The following is a 19,560-nucleotide window of genomic DNA, read 5'->3' on the forward strand; positions in this document are numbered from 1 at the left end:
AACAGGTGTGTCCAAACATTTGACTGGTACTCAGTAGCGTAGCTACCGGGGAAGCAGAGGGGGCGGTTGCCACGGGCCCTGTGCTCAGGTGGGCCCACCCGGGGATAAGCCACCCTTAAGTATATCGGTGTGCACAGCTCACCGTTCTATGTAGTTAAGCCAGGACTGTACAACATGTGGCCTGCCAGAGGATCTCTAGTGGCCGCTGGTGGCTCCCTTTTCCCTGTATTCAGATATATTCACATCTCAGACATGAATATATTTGAACAACACTGTGGTGCCAGGAGGTAGGGGGTGCTCTTCAGCACCTCACCCCGACGTGCAATGGTGTGATGAGGTTAGCATGCTCCTCACCTTGTCACTCTACTACTGTGATCGCTATGCTGCAGACGTCGCAAAGATGCGTCGGGGAACTCTGTGGTGGCAAAAAGTCAGAGTATGTAAGTTGTAGTACGGAGAAGTGAGTGCACAGTATGGAGAAGACGGGGACAGTATGGACCGGTGGAAGCATGGGAAACAATATGGAGGAGTGGGGGAACCATATGGAAAAGTGAGGGACATTATGGAGAGGTGGCAATGTAGGGGATAATATGGAGAAGTGGGGAAACAGGATGGAGAGGTGGGAGCCATATGAAGAAGTGGGACTATGGAAGAATGCATGGAAAAGTGGGGGCATAGTATGAGAAGTAGGAGTGTGGGGAATAATATGGAGAAGTGGGGGAACAGCATGGAGAGGTTGGAGCACGGGGCGACAGTATGGAGAATCGAGCGCATGGGAGACAATATGGAGAAGTGGGGGCAAATTATGGAGAAGTTGAATTCATGTACTGAGGGTGGATCTGGTAATGGATTGATGTACTGACCGTAGTTCTGATTGCGTACAAATGTAGCAATCCATAACCGGTCAGATGCTGTTACCCGGCTGAGGCTGTCATCTTTCTGCCACTGCCAGCCTACTGAGGCCATCACCCTACTGAGTCCACCATTTGCTGCCACAATCACTCTGCTGCTGCCATCACCCTGCTGCAGAAGTGGGAAAGGTAAGTGCATTATAGAGACAAAAGTTTAGGGATACTGTGGAGACCACCATAAAGCGTGGGGACTGCTGTGGAGGCCATTATACAGTGTGTGTTCTATTGTGGGGTCAATTATACAGTATGGGGTGTACTGAGGGGGTCATTATACTGTGTTTTGGGGGAACAATGGGGACATCATACTATGTGTAGGAGAACTGTGGGGATATCATACTGTGTATAGCAGAACTCTGGTCCCACCATACTGTGTATACAGGAGCTGTGGGGCATTATACTGTATATAAGGGAGCTATGAGCCCATCATACTCTATATAGGGGAGCTGTGGGCCCATCATACTGTATATAGGGGAGCTGTGGGGACATCATAGTCTACATAAGTGGTGGTTATTACTATGTGGGGAACTAACATGAGAACGGTTATTGTGCCAAACAGCAGGTGCAGTAATAGGGACACATAGCAGCAGTGGCTCAGTATTGGGGTATCAGAAGGATGAGGCATTTGTGCAGGTTGCGGATAGATGGTGCTGGAAATGTGAGAAGTCAGAGGTGTCTGTTGTAATCTCTGCAGATGAGTCCTGGCTGGAAGGAGTTGTCATGTTGGTCTGGGCCAGATGTAAAAGACAGTAAAAATCAATGACTCCATCAGAAAGAACATCTGTAAGTTACTATATATACAGTAACTGTACTGTAATCACTTGTGTGTTCCCCAGGACAAGTATCTACCACTATATGGTCACCATATGGCAGTAATATCAGTGTTGGTCTTTGTGTAGAGATTTGTTTTCAGTTATATCACAGACATCTGCTGAGGTTCTTCTATACTCACAACTAGGGAGTGCCACCATTAGTTGTAATTAGAGTTACCAGTTAGTTCCTCTCAGATAACCGCTCCCCCTGAGCTGAACTCCTAGCTAAACCTCTGCTGGTACTGTTTGTGACTTTGAAATGAAGGACTGCTTGTCACAGGGATATAGCAACATACAGGGGACAGACAATATCGGCAATTGTTTTCATGAACTCCTGCAATGGTTATATGTTTTTCTTGATTTTATTAAACAGTGCTGGTTTTTTACTTGCTGGCAGTGCAAGGGTTAATCTGGTCAGTTGAAGCTCCTGGAGGTTCCCTATTTGGATTGTTTCAGCTGTTCAGTGTTCGCCACTCCCCTCTGTTATATATGCTCACCTCTGGCACTTAGGATTGCCCGAGTTAGTTCTTACTGGCTGGTTCAGGAGTTGGAGGTGTAGTTCGTGGTTGGAGTTTGGAGTCCTGTTCAGGAGATTGTTGCTTGGAATTTTGTTTGTGTGCATATCCCCATCCTCTCCAATTTGGTTTCTCCTTCCTTTAACTGCCCTGTGTTCCACTCTGTTTGGTGAGCGTATTTTGCGTGATTGTTATTTTCATTTATCCCTGTCCATCTTCACTGGTTTGTCTGGATAGTGTATACCTATACACGTTGGCTTCCCACCTCCCTAGATAGGGGAAGGGACAGATAAGGGTTGATTTATGAGCATTGCAAGCCACATGAATCCGGCGTCTCCACTTTCAGAAGTAATCTGGGGGACAGGGATAGACTAGGGCGCCCGTAGTTCTAGGGACCTGGTTAGCACCCAAAGTTCCAAGGCACTGCTGTTGTGCACCTAGGGAGAATTCCCAAACGTCAATCCATCCACTAAGAGGAGGGAAACAGCAATAAGGACTGAAGTAGCGATTGAGGCTTTGCCACGTAAGAAGACACCCATATTAGGAGTGTCTTATGGTCAGCTGGGGCCTTACCACAATTTTGCAACGAGGTCCAGAATCTTCAAGTTACATTAAACTTGCAAACTCTTTTGAAGCAAAACAGGAGGCTTTCAAAAAAAGTAGAGACCACTTACACTCCAGGATGAGTTGGTAAACCTGACAGGTGTGAACATAGCTTCAACATTTGGAAGGCTTCTTGCTTATGATAGCAGGATAGTACATCAGACAAAGCTTTGGAGTCCAATCACACATGCACGCATGACATGTAAAAACGGGCAAATGGATAGCCAGTAGTAACAGCTGGCGAGCAGGAGTTACACGTTTCAATTTCCAACTTTCCCGCATTCTGATAGAAAGGCTCTAAAGTCTTGGATGATGCAAGGTAGATATGGAATTGATGCCCCATGGAAAGTAAACCAGTTATTATATAGTTGCATAGTATTTAAGCCTGCCGAGATACATTTCTACTGCTCTGTAATTGCTTCTTAATTAATAATTGTGCGGATATAACACTGACGGATAGTTAGATCTGAGTAATGTTACAGAAGTGTAACCGATGTGATAATTTCCTATAGACGAGATGGCGCTATTAATCATCAGGCCTTGTTACTAGATAGTGTGAATCGTTACATACGTGCGAGGCACCACAGCCCGTCATACTGAAATATGTATGAATGGATCTGATGTGCCAATTACTCCACGGATGTAACGGGGAGGGCGTCGTTAATTAGAATGATTCATGGCCGACATATGAGTGATGCAACAATGCTGCCAGTCTACAGAGACATTGGGAGAGAAGAACGACCTTAGGATTGGGGGATGTATATTGTGAATGTAAAAGTGGGGAGCCGCGTAGGTGGGGGAAGAACAGGACCCCGAAAGCATCTACGATGAACTCCAAAGTGGCATTGCTTCTGGTTAGAGCATGTAGGGATTTCCAATTAATCCACTAAAAAAAGAACATTTTTGGCCACGTTCACACCTTCAGTAATTGGTCAGTATTTTACATCAGTATTTGTAAGCCAAAACCAGGAGTGGAACAGTCAGAGGAAAAGTATAATAGAAACACGTCACCACTTCTGTATTTATCAATCACAACGAGTTTTGGCTTACAAATACTGATGTAAAATACTGAACATGTGAATATGGCCCAAGTTGAAGACCAGATTAGCAGAAATAAGTATAAGGTCTCATTCAGACGTCCGAGTTTTTCACGTATGCAAAAAAAAAAAAAAAAAAATGGTACCGGTGTCATCAGCGTTTTTCACGGACGGATAAATAAATGACAAAGCATACAGATGGCACATGAAAAATCACCACTAAATAAAAGGGTCCATACCTCTGGAACAGTATGGCAGATTAAAAAAATAAAAAAAACATAAAAAAGACACAGGGGAGGGGTGGGAGGAGCAAAAACTTGCCATTTTTGACCTGCTCATCGGTCCTCTTTAAGACCTTCTGCAGTTGCATGCCCTTGAACCATTTTCAGTTCTCTAGTATCCATTTTTAAGAGTGTGTAGCTAAAAAAACTGCATCCCATATTTAAGATATGGCATTAGAGAAGATCTATAAAGAGACAACAATATATTTGAGCTGTTTTTTTTGTTTGGTTTTTTTTAAAACACCTTAAAATTGTATTGGCTTTTGCAGCTGCTACTTGGCATTGAGCGGTTAGCCGTCTTAGACACCCAAGAGTATGGATTGGATTTTTCGAAGAGTACTGCAATAGCGGTATTGTGGATAAGGTATTACCAATTCTCATCTGCACACTGCAGAAAAAAAATCCATGGTGTATATTCATATGTGCTGCAGTGTAAAGTCTATAACAAATGAATAGCTTTATGGCAATGAAAGCCACAGAGAAAACAGGATTTGGTGCATTACGTTTGTGCTATGGATTTTCCCATGTAGAGATACGTTTTGGGTGGATTCAGTGAGGCTTTAATTTTACACCCCTTCCAAATCCGTCATAAAATGTAGATATAAAAATGCTGTGGGTGAAATATGCAATTCCATGGCACACTAAAATTTGCATTTAGGACATGTGGATTTTCGGTGGGTTTTTTTTTTTAAACGTAAAGTTAATCAAAACTTTATCTGGAGTTGAATTTCATGTAAATGTCCTCCTACCATTTCACTTACTCTCATGCAAGTTCAAGATCTATCCACCGAGAGTTAGGCTGGGTGCCCACGTAGCGTTTTTCAAGCGTTTATGCTGCGGAATTTCCGCAGCGGAAACGCTTGTTAAACGCTAGGTAATCTGCACCCCATGGTCCCCAAGGGGATTCCGCATGTTCTATGCACATGCTGCGGATTTTTCCGCAGCGTTTATGCTGCGTACAAAAATCCGCAGCATGTCATTTAATTTTGCGGAAGCGCACCGGAACTCCCGCCATTGACTTGCATTGAGACGCATAGAAACCGCGATTGTACATTTGTACAAGCGGCTTCTATGCGTCTCTATGTGCGGATGGTACCCAGTTCTGGAGGAGAGGAGACTCTCATCCAGACCTGGGTACCATTCTACCTGTAAAAAAAGAACAAATAAAGTTTATATTCACCTGTCCGGCGGCTTGTCTCTGAATGCCGGCATCGCTTGAGGACCTGCGGTGACGTCACAGTCATGTGACCGCAGGCCCTTCACCGCTCTGTCTTGCGAGATGCCGGCAGCCAGGAACCAGACAGGAACGAGCGCTGCAGCCACGCCGGGGCCTCGGGGGTGAGTATAGCTTTATTTGTTTTAATTTTTACGGTTCACACTGTATAAATCCATGCTGTTTGCATGGATTTATACAGTGTGACCTAGTTGTCAAGCACTTTCCAAGTGATGCTATCGCCTGGAAAGCGCTTGTCAATCTGCATGCGGAAACGCATGTGAACCCGCATGTGGATCCGCATGTATTCCGCATGTATTCTGCAGGAAAAACGCATGCACAATCTGCATGCGTTTTTTTCTGCCAGGGAGATGCAGAAATGCTGCAGAAATTTTCTGCTTCATTTCTGCATCGTGGGCACATAGCCTAAGGCTTATCCAAGACAGACCTTCCTGGAATTTTTGACACCTTGAAGGCACTGTTCAATCTAAAGATATTGAAGACCTTTCTGTTTAGAAACGTCATCATCCCTGTTAGATTCATGGGGTACACGGCATCTCCACCGATCAGCTGTTATTAGCTCTGTTGGCACTGCGCAGCTCCTTTCAGTGTGTAGTGGTCACTGCTGGTACTGTGCAACAGCTTCTATCCTCTTGGCAGAGGATGCTACACGTTACTTGGAGCAACACAGTTCAGCTCCATTCAATATGTTCTAATATCTGAAGATATGTCACACTGTAGAGGGATCGTTCTTATTCTCAGTCACACATGGAAACACGAGAAGCAATGGAATCTAACAGAAAGGAAGAAAATACAGATTAGATATTAGAAAAAAAAAAACAGTGAGGGTGGTCAATGAGTGGAACAGGCGGTCACGAGAGGTGGTGAGTTCTCCTTCAATGGAAGTCTTCAAACAGAGGCTGGACAGATGTCTGTCTGAGATGGTTTAGTGACTCCTGCATTGAGCAGGGGTGAGACCAGATGACCCTGGAGGTCGCTTCCAACTCTACCATCCTATGATTCTAAGTTTACAGCTGATCGTTGGGGGGTGCCAGATGTGGGACCCCCACTGATCTGATATTGATGACTCAACCTGTGAGCACGATTAAAAGTTTTTCTACCCGAAATGAGTAAGCATTATGGATCTTTTTAAAATAGGTACATCCTGCCATTTTTTTATTCCTATATGATTAAAGACTACGTTGTAACTACCCATCTGTTGCTGCTGGAGAACATACCTTTTTTTGGACTATTTCGAGCCATCCCGCGGATAGCTTATCAACATCTTTAGACCAGACAACCCTTTTAGAAGTTTATACAATTCTAAATTGCACCAAAACAACTACAAGTACCTATACACCTTCAATAGCTGTCGACCGAATGATCATTTGCCCAGAAGCTATTCTTCCCAAGTCACCTTCTAACCTCTTCTCCAAACAGTATGTCTACTGCACCCATAGCACAACCCATATTGACATTGAGATGTAGATTTCCGGTTCATTTCCATTGGAGAGAAAAATACAGGCTTAGTGATCTTTGGATGCATTGCAGACAAGATAGAGGTGAGACTCCTGCTGCACGAAGGAGGGGGGGACAAATAGTCGAGAAAAACTGGTACTTTTAATGCCATATGGAGCTGGTGAGACCTGGCCAGCATTAGGAGTTGGGTTATTTTCACTGCACACCCCCCACCACCATACAAAAAAGTTAGGTGGTACTGTGACACCCCCACTCCATACACAGGAAAGAGGAAGCAACACGGAATAGCATAGCTCTTGTTCTACAGCTACAAAACCCAGCAGTCTACTCCCTATGTCTTATGTGGTCATCTCCTTTAAACATATGTTTTTAAAAGTCCAAGGGTAAGGTTTCTCATTTTGGCTACCCCTGAGCTGTCATAACGAGACATACATTTTGCTGTGCACCCTGGTAAAAATATATGCAAATGAGCTATCCTCAATAAGAAAGAAAGTTGGTTCTCTGGTGCCACCTATTGGAAGTAGCTAAAAATGGAAAAATGCAAGCTAAGAAGATACAGAAAAAACACGGAATCCTCACTCTCCCTGTTGTTACTAACACTCCTATAATTGACAGTGGTCAATTCCCTTCCTAAGTGCCAAGACCTGTAGGCATTTCCTTGACAATGAAGTGCTAAACAGCTGTGCCATCACTCCTACAATCAGCTGTTAACCTTCATCTTGGTTGTTTTCTTCTCAATAAGGAAATAGTTAAGTAGCACCAGGAATGGTGGTGGCCCCAGAGGCCGTGACCTCATTACTGCACACATTCACAGCCTGCATCTCCAAAAAAATATAACCGCCCTCACCGTTTGTCAGTCTGCAGCATATTCTGCATGATCCTGAAACAATTTGTCATATAGAAATCCTGCAGAAAACTCAGGGGTTGATCTCTTGCTGATCAGTTTCGTCTTAGTCAGGTGAAGGACTAATGGATGGAGCTTAGCCAAGGATTCGGGTCTTAAAAGGAGTTGTCCCACAAACAAAGTACATTTTAAATCAATAGCTCTTGGAATAATAATGTTTGAATGTGCTGGGATAATCATATAAATGTGCCCCTGCTGTGCACTGTCATATTTGCTCTGTCTGACCCTCTTGTACACAGACCCTCCAGAAACACAGGTCATTTACGATAAGGGAGTGTACAGACCACAGAGGCTGCTTTCTGTGAGGCAACTCATTTCACTGCTTGTTTTATAACAGGAGCGAATGTTTCTGTGGCTTCTCTAGCCTTATGAGCTCATCATATATCAATTTAAATGATGTAGGGGCCCTAGTGGACACTGAACTTGGATGTCATTGACGTGAATTATGGTAAGAATGCAGGATTGGTGATGCGACAGAGACACATGCTCCCGTGATAAAACAGGCATGGAAATGTGTTACCTCACAGAAAGAAGCAGATGCAAGCCCCAGCTGGGTCATCTGTATCCTCTCTTACGCTTTCCAGCCTTGCCAGGCCCTGTGAATGTGCCGACCAAGAACTGTAGCAAATCTGCATAGTCGGACACAGAAAATAACACAGTATATATTGGGGGCACATTTATAAGATTATCTCAGGGCAAGAACATTTTTTTTTTTAACATATCTGTCATAGAAAATATTAAGATCCAAAATACACGCCAGTGAGGGGGCATCCTCCCCCCCTCCTCACACACAATTTCCACTAGAAGGACAGGAGTTTACAATCTACAAACCTCTTTTGGTAATATGACCACATGTTTAACGTATGGGAAGAGAGTAAATTATGTATAGCTAGGGGTGAGGAAACCAATTAAGATAGGAAGAGTTAACCATTTCAAGTTTCCTTTGAAGCCTAGACTCCCTACAGAGTACAGGTAAGGGTATGTGCACACGATCAATGTTCACTGTAGATTGGACACAGCACAAGTGTGCTGCGTTCAATCCGCAGTGACCAGATGTTACAGCATAGTGGATGGGATTTATACAAATCCCATGCCCACTATGTGTCCACACCTGCGGAAACTGTCATGCGGCGCCATCTTTCTGCGGGTCCGCATACGGGCTTTCCTCATAGACCTAATCTATATGGGGAAAGTCTGCATGTGAGAAAAAAGAAAAAAAAAACTGCTCATTTGCATAAGGAGCGGAAGCCGGAGGCGGCTCGTCCGGAGGCGGCTCGTCCGCAGGCTCAGGGCCACAGTCGGCTCCGGATCGTGTGGACGTAGCCTAAAAGATCCTGAGCTGAAAGGAAACTTTTGTTCCCTTCAGGGGAAATGTTACATCTGCGACTAGACGCTGGGGCACCGTTGGAAAGTTATGAATATTGGGGTTTGTATAGATTAGATATTGATGAGACATACATCTTCAAAATTCAGGACTAATCGGGGAAGAATATGCATATTTTTTCATAACTGTGGCATCTACCTATAAGCCCCAAATCAATAGTAATCAGATCGCTGACACCAGCCATGTCGTGTTTCCAATCTATGGAAAGGTAAAATCCCAATAAAAAATATGACAGCGATATCGAATGTAGGTGATCATCAGGAGTGAAGATATTGTTAATGTTGGGAATATCATAATTTTCTGACATTGAAGTCATATTCTCTGACCAGTCTTGCTATGAGTTTTCAAGGGGAGGTGTGTGGGTGTAACTTAAAAACACAGATAAGTCACATTAAACCAGGGGTACCAACAATTTTGACCACGTGTGTACATATCAGTGTAGGCAGTATCCACTTTTACAGACATTTTCAATTGGATTGCTTCCATCTGCTAAGCTAAGCAATCTCTGATCAGTGTACTAAGTTTTATGTAATTGTATATGTTTTGTCCTTTCCCCCTTTCTAAAATCTTTTCTCCATTTTTATAATCACTGCCTATTGTTCTGTATTAAAAATAAAATGTAATAGTTCTGCTCCTTTTGTTCTGTATAACAACTGGCGGTGGCAGCAAGTAGTTCTTGGATTATCGTGGAGCAGTGACCATATCGGGGTATATATATATTCCATGAATTGGAATCGGAGATGTATACACCATACACTCACTGTTAGTTTCCCAATAATCGGTCTATTGGTGGAAACAGCTTGTGGCCTCCTCCATTAATCGATGGTCAATTGCGTAATTTGTCCCAATGATAGGGGGCAGCAAAGAGCTGTTCGTGACAAAAATATAACAGCGGGTGGATCTGATCATTAACTATATCCCTTTGTAGGACTTATGATTATTCCAAGACTTATTGATTAAAATAAAATTTATTTATGGGACAACCCCATTGCATCGTGTGCAGAATTATTAGGCAGTGAGTATTTTGACCATATCATCATTTTTATGCAGATTTTCCAACTCCAAGCTGTATAAATGTGAATGCTGATTGGATGAAACAGATCAGGTGATGTGTATTTGTGTAATGAGGGACGTTGCAGCCTAAGGATACAACGATCTTTATTGGGTTGTGCATAATTATTAGGCAGCTTGTTTTCCTCAGCAAAATAAACCAAAAAAAAAAAAAAGATTTAAAGAAGTTGTCCACTACTTTTACATCTGCGTGATTTCTTTACGCGAACAAGCCGGAACCCCAAACATGAACCCAAATTTGAAATACCGAACAAATTCGCTCAAGACTAATTCTGGACCGCCAGGGAGGCTTCAGTTCTGGAGTATGACAGCACTGGAGAATAATGCCTTCTTGGTCGCTTGATCACAAATCTTTGGCAGTATGAGCAAAGCAAAGTTGCCAATGGAAGTATCAGAAGTAGCAGATATGGGTTTGTGAGTTCCAACTACCTGAATACTCAGTTAGTTCAGTCAGTGTTAGCCGGCTTATAAGGCCAGGGACATGACAACCCAACATGCCAAGGAATAGGGAGAGCCAGCTGATCGAGGAAGATGCAGTTCCCAGTGATGAATCCAGGAGAGGCGAGTAACAAACTTGAATACACTTTATGTGTAATGTATGGACCTCAAGATCATACAGAGTGGGTATGATAGAGGTAGGTTAGGTAGATGCTTTGATTGGTTTCATCACCTTTGGCATTGGGTAATAATTATTTTGCTAGACTCCCCTCCCCTGAGGAACTATTTGGTTTGCAAAAAAAGGTTTAAACAATTAGAGAGTGGGCTCTGGCTAATACTAGGTTCTCAGAGCCCCCTCTCGCCTATGTACACAACCAGCTCCATTGTTAGTGAGTACAATATTATCAGATTCATTGCTATAGATGGAGACATCTGCAGAAAATCTAGAAGGTTCTTATCAAATAGAAATATCTATTGCCATCAATTCTGTTCTAAATTTGTTTTGTTTTCCCGCATGATACGATTTCCTACATTTCGGTGTGAAGTTTTCTGAAGGTCTTCTCCTCCCTGTAAAGGTCAGCAGAGTCGTTCCTGACAGCGTCTACGCTCATTTTTTTTTGTCTATTCCGCATGTGAGAGGCTTTCACATTATTGAATACAGAAGGTGACACCCGGCCAAGAATCTGTCACAATCATTTCTTCAATCTGTCGCATTGTACGTTTTATTTTCGGGGATTAATCGCTAGCCTTGAACAGATATGTATGGCAGCCGCACAGTACTTTAGAGAGATGAGAAGCTTCTTATCATAAACTTCACCGAGCAACCAAGGAAAAAAAGCCAATTAAAAAGGAGGAAAACCACAAGAAGGGAGACAAGGCTAAGCTGAGAAGAAGCCCAGGAGGGGGATAAAAAAAAAAAAAAAAAATATGTTGTCATCCTTCCACAATCCTGGACTCGGAAACACAACCTCAATACCTGAATGCAGATCTATTGATCAGTTCCAAAAGAGAAACATTTCATGAGCAATAAGAGACAGAAGGGATTTCATAGAATCCTAGGATGTTAGAGTTGGAGGGGACCTCCGGGTTCATCGAGTCCAACCCTCTGCTCAATACAGGATTCACTAAACCATCTCAGACAGATGTCTGTCCAGCCTCTGTTTGAAGACATCCATTGAAGGAGAACTCACCACCTCTCGTGGTCGCCTGTTCCACTCATTGATCACCTCACTGTCAAAAAGTTTTTTCTAATATCTAATCTGTATCTTCTCCCTTTCAGTTTCGTCCCATTGCTTCTCGTGTTTCCATCTACAAATAAGAATAAGGATGATCCCTCTACAGTGTGACAGCACTTCAGATATTTGTACACAGCTATTAAGTCTCCTCCTTTTTTGCAAGCTAAACATTCCCAGATCCTTTAACCATTCCTCGTAGGACATGGTGAACGGACTGCAAACAATCCTGGTAGCTCTTCTCTGAACTTGCTCCAGTTACGGACTGTCCCTCGTATAAAAGAAATTGGGCACAGCAACTATCTTCAAGGTAGTTATACTTTTGTCACACAGTCTTGATAAAAGTGCACGGTCCTTGTTCTATGTCCACTTTTCCCTGACAACCTGTTTACACTGAATTCTTTTTTTTTTTTTTACTGAAATGTATGTATTTAAAGCTAAAAATGATTTTTTTTGCAATTTGGTTTCATTAAAAATGTTGCACTGTTTGGCCTTTACAGGCTCTTTGTTTCCCTGCACATATTTTTGCCGAGAGGCATTAGATCAAATGTATGATTTTTTTGGAGGTGCGGTCCATGCATAAACCTGCAGGACGAGCTAAAAAAAAAGACAGGTAAAAGAGTTACAAACTTTCCCATTGGGCGGTCAGAATGAGTTCACTGATGGACTCTCAGTTAACTCATTCAACAGCCAGCAATAGACAGTGCAACACAGAGGCAAACAGTGAAAAATTGTTAATGAAACCCAATAATAAAAAGGATTCTTAGCCAAAATACATGCATTTAATAAACAGACAATTGGGTGTTACCAATCTGCAGACTGACACTGTCCAGTCAGTGCTAGATTATGTAATGACATAACCCCTTTGACAAGTGATCAATATATCTATAAAGTTCTAGAAGTAATAACAGAGAAACTGCACAACACAAAGAAGATGTTCCCGAATAGTTCTGTTACGGTTAAAGAATGTATTTCCTAAAATTGACTTATCGGGTGAGATGACAGCTCCGCTTTAAAGCTGCTCATCAAAATAATCCCTCAAACTGCACTTAGCAGAAGTTTTCCATAAAGTTTAGAAGGGTTGTGTAGGAATAAAGCACTGATGACCTATCCAAATTGGTTTTTACAATAGATAATGATAAGGAAAGATTTAAAAAAAAAAAAAAAAAAAATCTGCAAAAATGTTTAAAAATACATTTAGAATAAATAAATAACCTGTTTTAAACAATAGTTAATTTCCGGTTTCCGGATGACACATTCCCTTTAGGGAAGGGTGGGATGGCCATTTAACTCGGACGAGGATCATAACGCAATACTCGGACTGGCCGTCGGCTCTGCTGACGGGAGCGTGATAGCATGTATTTCTATACAGCCGATACTATTGGCTGGGGAGAGTCTGACTCTTCCCTTTAATGGTGCATATTCATGAGGCATGTCCGGATTGGAAAATCTTTTTTTGATTAGATATAACCAAATCAACTTTAGCCAAAGTGAATTTGCATCAAATATCACAAAAAAAATTGGTACTCGGCAGAACCCAAAGAATCCATGAGCTCAGCTCACCCCTCACCTGTCCTGGTGCTGCAGCTCCCCATCTCATCCTTTGCCGGCTCTCGTCTTCCCTCCAGCTCCAATAGTGTTTTCCATCTTCACTCTTTGGTACTTCCAGCACTGACTAAGACTCAAATGAAGCAGTCACGGGGCGACACACGCCATGACGCTGTATGAGGCACAGTGAGCATAGGACGTGCCGAAAAGTGAAGATTGAAAGTGGAAGAGAAGACTGGAGCCGGAGGTAGGAGGCAAGACAGCAAAGGATGAGGTGGGGAGCTGCAGCACCAGGACAGGTAAAGGGTGACATGAGTATAATATATATTTTTTTTATTTTCTTAACCTACCCGTTGACTATATTCTGGGGTCGGGAGAGGCGTCATAGAATAATTAATGGCTTTCACAAGCAATTCGATTTGCATTAATAAATTTAACGTAAATCCTATTTCGGCAGATTCTCTCATGTCTATTTTTAATGTGATGTAAACCAGTGCCAAGCCTCCGCCCCATGGCACCAGGGCATACACACCCGGTACGTGAATTCCAATGCATTATTCAATTAACGTAACTGAGAATTCAGCAGCTTCTTCCCTCTTGGGTTCTCCGTAGGCGGCAATATGGACGTGTACATGCACAATGCCCTCTGTGAAGTCTGCACAGCACTACAACATCCCCCGTACTACCTGCCTGGAAACTAATTGAGATTCCACAGCTTCCTCATTCCACAGGCTGATGGTGGAAGGCTTAGAAGACCCCTGCAGCTCCGGAGAGGGGGAAGGGGGGGTCTACAGCAATCTGTCAGCTCATTCAAACCCAGCCAGAGGCAGCAACTAAGCAAACAGCAGCCTTTGTTCTCTACTTGTCAGCTTTTCCACTGCAGCAGGACAGTGTCTGTCACCCCAGCCGCCTGGTGCTAGTGCACACACATCTCACGTAGCATCCAAAAACATTGCCTCTATGAGCGCTTACCCCCAGCATCTGGTGCAAGTAGTAGTACTGTGGACCGCTGTAGTACCTGGTGAAGGTTCTCCAGAATAGTAGAGTATTGATGACCAGCCAGACACACTGGGAAAATAAAAAAGAGGCACTTAGAAAAAAGACAATAATAGATGGGTCATTGGGCTACTTTAGGCACCAGGGCATAGATGCATCTATTACGCCCCCCCATAGCTACACCCATGTACCTATCTGTCTAAGGCATCATATACCCTGTTGCATTACACCAATCCAGAATACAGCACCCATAAAAATCTATAGGTCAACACCGCACCTCTGTGGGCCTTTGATTACCTAGGTCTAAGGGTAACGTTTCTCCTTGTGTAGAGTGCCCCTTAGGCCACGGCCCCACTATCAGTATTCAGTCAGTATTTTTTCTCAGGAGTGGGAGACAACACCAGGAGTGGGTGATGAATGCAGAATTGGTGACTTGTTTCTATTATACCTTTTATCTGATTGCTCCTCACCTGGTTTTGGCTCCCACTCCTGAGCAAAAACACTGACCGAATACTGAACAAATACTGAACAAATACTGATAGTGGAGCCGCAGCCTTAGACCTCAGCCCAGAGCCTATCACCTAGACAAAAATCAGTTCTCATACTTTGCAACAGCCCGAAACACCGTGTCTGCAAATTGAGATTCTGATTTGGCTTTTATCCTAAGTCCTATTGCAAGACTCGTTAAAGAGTCAATTGTGATTTGTAGGATTGCTGCTTCCAATTGGTGGCGCTATAGAGTTCAAGTCCTCTTCCTTTCTGAAGAGCTAATTTGCATATTTGATTTCCTACAGACAGAGGGCAATTTACAGAGGTGTTTCAAAAAATTTGGCTCATCTGTGCCTGTCTATGATTTATGGTAGCATTTATAGCAATTCTGTTAGGCCCTGAACTCTCCTGATAGGCTTCGTCCACTTTTTCTCATCACTTTTCAAAACGGATGGGAGAAACGCAAAACAAAAAAATTTAGCATAAAAAATTGCATTTGCCCAAGTTAGCAACTTTTTTTTTTTTTTTTTTTTTTACAACAGAAAATTGGAGTACAAACCTCGACAGGTTCACCCTATACTGTACAAATGGTTTCTCAAGGCTGTCACGGGTTTACTGCGGCAGAATGGAGCCAGAAGACAGCGCGGTCTGATTTCTCCTACTCCCGCGCTGACTAGAAGCACTTCACCTTCATATTAAACAGTCCAGGTTTATTCTAGCAGTGCAGGGGTTAATCTGTTCAGTTAAGAGCTCCTCGAAGCATACCTGCTTTGATGGTCTCAACTGTTCAGTGTTGGCCACTCCTCTCTGCTATATATACACTATCAGGGATGCCAGTGTTAGCTTCATGCTGCATGGTTCAGCAGTTGTTGAAGTTTTGTTGTTTGAGTAAGGGTTTGGTGGATTTTTCTTAAGACTGTTGCTTAGTTTTGGTTGTGTGCAAATCATCTTCTCCTACTTTGTGTTCCCCTCTGTTGTTTATGAGTGCATATTCGTATGATTGGTATTTTCCTTTATCCCTGTACGTATTCCCTTGATAGTCTGGTTGGTGTATTTCCATACACTACTACTCCCCTCTTCCCTGGGTGGGGGAGGAAACAGACTAAGGGCGGATTCGGGAGCTCAGCAAAGGTATGTGGCCTCACATCTTCACCATTAGAAGTAATCCAGGAAACAGGTATAGCTAAGGCGCCCCCCTAGAACTATGGGCAGGGAAGGAGCCCCTGGCTCTGGGATACAACAGAGTAGTGACAATGGTATTGGCAGGAATCTTGATGAGGGAGAATATCCCTGTGACACAATTCCTCTCAGTCTTTATCTTCCTGCCCTATAATACTCTGCGCTGTTAGTTCAGGGAGTTTATCTGACCTGTGTTTAGTTTCTCTTCTGATCTAAATTCTGTTCAGTTGCCTTCTGTCAGATACAGATAACACACCACATTTCTCTTCGGCTTCAGCCAGACTACAATAACAAGTTCCCCACAATCCCCCTGGGGCTTTGCTAAAACACTCCCTGTCTCCTGTGACTGTGTTAACCCCTCTAGTTGCTGGATGCTTCTGAAGCATAACACTTCCAGTCTCCTGTGCTTGTGATATTTGTAACAGTTGCTGGATGCTTTTAAGCAACAGTATTACTTCTGCATGTCACAAAATATTCAACCAAATGCCTAATTTCTAAAACGCCAATTTATGCAACTGGGTAGAGATTAGCATATAAATATGCTGAGGATCGACCTTCTTCAAATTTGCAGGCCCCCTCAAATTTGAACAGCTTGCGATTCAATTTGCGAGAATTGCAAAAACATAAAATGCTCACCGCCATTTAATACACTGCCGAAGACTCAAAGAGTAGGCCAATGATGTCAGGTGTGGCCATGCAGGCTTCTTCATGATGCCCTGAAGCTATTACATCCCATGATCTAGTGCAGCCCATCATGGAGAACTATTGGAGGGACTATAAAAGATGGTGGTCGGCCAGAGAGATCTTTTTTAGGATTTCTCAAGCATAGGTATAGTAGGACAGAGTGCACGGCTCATTGAATATAGTCCGGGTTCACACGAACGTATTTTGCAGTCAATATACAAATGCAATGCCCAGACTGACCATGGGTCTCCCAACCCGAACTTACATCTTCATATGAGGCAATACCCTCAAACCAGAAAACCCGTATCAGGGCACTGTGGTCCATATAAAAACCATGGAAAACGTTTGTATGAATCAAGCCATAAGTATGGAAAAGTGCCTAAATCCAACTGAGGTGTACTACTGCACTGCAGAAGCACATTCAAAATGGGAGTGATAGTCTCAATCTGTGAATACTAATCTAAAGACTCAAGTGATAGGAAGGTGCTGGACCTGCAGAGTCAGTGTAAGGCCCCCTTCACATGTCCGTGTTTGCAGAAAGTGTAGCATTCGTTTTTTTTCACAGATGACACACGTATCCATTATAACCTATAGTGATCTTCACATGTCCATATGAGTCATATGGAGACGTGCATTTTTTTTTCCAGCAGCACGAATGAGTCTATGGGCAATGAGTCTATGGGTCCGTGAAAAACTCATACAGCACATGAATGGCATCGGTGTGCCTTCCATGTTTAACATTGCAAAGTATAAGAGAAGCTTTGTAATTTCATTCTTTCTTTATCCATATCGGAAAAACACAGATGACACACTGATCCAAAACACTGATGATTGATCTGTGATATGCTGCAGTAACAGCACCTTAATGACAGCATTGATTTTTATTCTTCACAAGCTGCAAACAAGGGGGGCAGTAATAAACCTCTCTGTTCTCATTTTACTAGCAAAGAAAAATCATGAAAGCAAGGCTTGTGTATCACACAAAGTATGCTGACTGGATGTTACATGGACAAGCCATAAAAAAAAAAAATAATAATAATTTAAGACAAAAGAGACATTTCCACAATCCAGATATGTAAACACAATTGTCTACCTTACACAGTGAATGTGATATATCATTTTTTTTTTTTTTTTTTTTTTAAACACACACATATATTTTTATACTTCCTTGTTGCAATAGTCCAACATTAGATCAGCACACACCATCCGAATACTGCTCTAGGTTACCACTGGTTATCTTCCGATTTCCCCTAACCAGATATGTCCAAGTGACCTCAACCTTAATAAGGTTTTGTCTGTATTAAAGGGCTAAAAAGAGGTTCAGTACAGTCCTAGGAGACCTCCCAGTTATAATTGTATTTTCCAGACAATTTAAGGTTTCTCAGTACTGAAATTGGCAGTGAATTTTTTTTTCTCTCTCCACAAATTGAATTTTGGGATAAAAATTCATCAAAGTTGGAGAATTTAAATTTCAAATGATCCACTCATCTCTACAACCAGGTGCAACTTCAAAGCACTTTATTTTAATTTCCAAGTGGGTCCATCTTAAAATTGCATTTACCCTATGCTGTGTGTGTGTGTGTAAGCCATGCTGATGAATCTGCCATACAATGAATAATTTTATTAATGATACCAAAACAGAGAATATCAGTGGTCTCTAATAAGTACCTGTCGGTGAACAACAACTCCCAGCATACTAGCCATGACAGCCAAACTTCAGCTGTGAGACCACTAGTCCATACAGGTAAAGTAGTCCTGAACATGATAGAGATAGAGATATAGATATATATATATATATATATATATATATATATATATATATATATATATATATATATATATATATATATATATATATATATATATATATATATATATATATATATATATATATATAGAGATATATATATATATAGAGATATATATATATTAAAAAAAAACTTTGCAAATTTCCTAAAACTTTTCCAGCAACTTTTGTAAGGGAATGAAAAAAAAAAAAAAAAAAAATTAATATTGCAAATGGTAACAATGGAGAAATTGACCTACCAGGAAGAGGTGCTTGAAGCCTTCATTGTAGAGCCAGCTGTTACAAGGTAAAGCCATCCTCCAGTCCTGCTCCAGCTGGAGTGTAATCAATCCACAATGGTCAGAGCTCTCCCCCCGGTTGCAGGAAGCTGCTTCCTGTCTTCTCCCCAGCGATCTTCATGTCTATATATTCCCAACCCTGAGTAACCCTCACCATCCCCAAGTCTCTCCCTCTGGTTAATGATGTGGGACAGACTGCATTGTTACAAATAGGAATCATCAGCAGCAATCACTGCACACAGAACAAACTGCAAACTTCCCCCACAAAAGTTTTTCCAAACTATTTTAAAGTTACAGGAAAAAGTTTAGAAAGCATGAAAAATTCCATAGACGATACAATGTATCAAGAGCTAAAAAGTTTTCATGATAGGTAGAGTAAAACATTCCCCCCAAAGAAATGCAGGAAGCCAGCACTCATCCAATCATTCCATATCTCTAGATTCCTGGCTCACTTTTTCCATTCAGATATAGTTTAACAAAGAGGAGGGATTAGGAGAAGCAGGGGCTGCCAGCTACAGGGGCCCTGAGGGCTCATTCTTTTTTTTTTTTTGAACAGATATTTGCTTTTTTTCCCAGCTGAAAAAAAATTGACTGTCAAACTGAATAAATAAAATATAATAAAAACAGTATATTAAAAAGACCTAAATATTGTATAAAGAAATAGAATAAGGATACATTAAGTTAATAAAAATATAATATTTT

At 42.1% G+C, this 19,560-nt stretch overlaps 1 protein-coding gene across 3 annotated transcripts in view; it reads right to left on the minus strand.

Annotated features, from left to right (window-relative positions):
- NOX4 (NADPH oxidase 4) overlaps positions 1-19,324 on the minus strand; it is a 310,955-nt gene extending 291,631 nt beyond the window's left edge. Inside the window, exons 1-2 of one of the 3 annotated variants that reach the window (XM_073662050.1) lie at positions 18,820-19,324; positions 14,398-14,493 (exon numbers count right to left, since the gene is read on the minus strand). In XM_073662050.1, coding sequence (XP_073518151.1) covers positions 14,398-14,493; positions 18,820-18,876 — 153 coding nt within the window. In that variant the 5' untranslated portion in view covers positions 18,877-19,324. The remainder of the gene's footprint in view (positions 1-14,397; positions 14,494-18,819) is intronic. The other 2 variants (XM_073662052.1, XM_073662051.1) reach the window with 2 other exon arrangements.
- Positions 19,325-19,560: the final 236 nt, after the last annotated feature.

This window comes from Phyllobates terribilis, unplaced genomic scaffold, assembly GCF_046119375.1.
Source record: "Phyllobates terribilis strain yellow unplaced genomic scaffold, ASM4611937v1 Scaffold_2__4_contigs__length_985480577, whole genome shotgun sequence".
Taxonomy (NCBI): Eukaryota; Metazoa; Chordata; class Amphibia; order Anura; family Dendrobatidae; genus Phyllobates; species Phyllobates terribilis.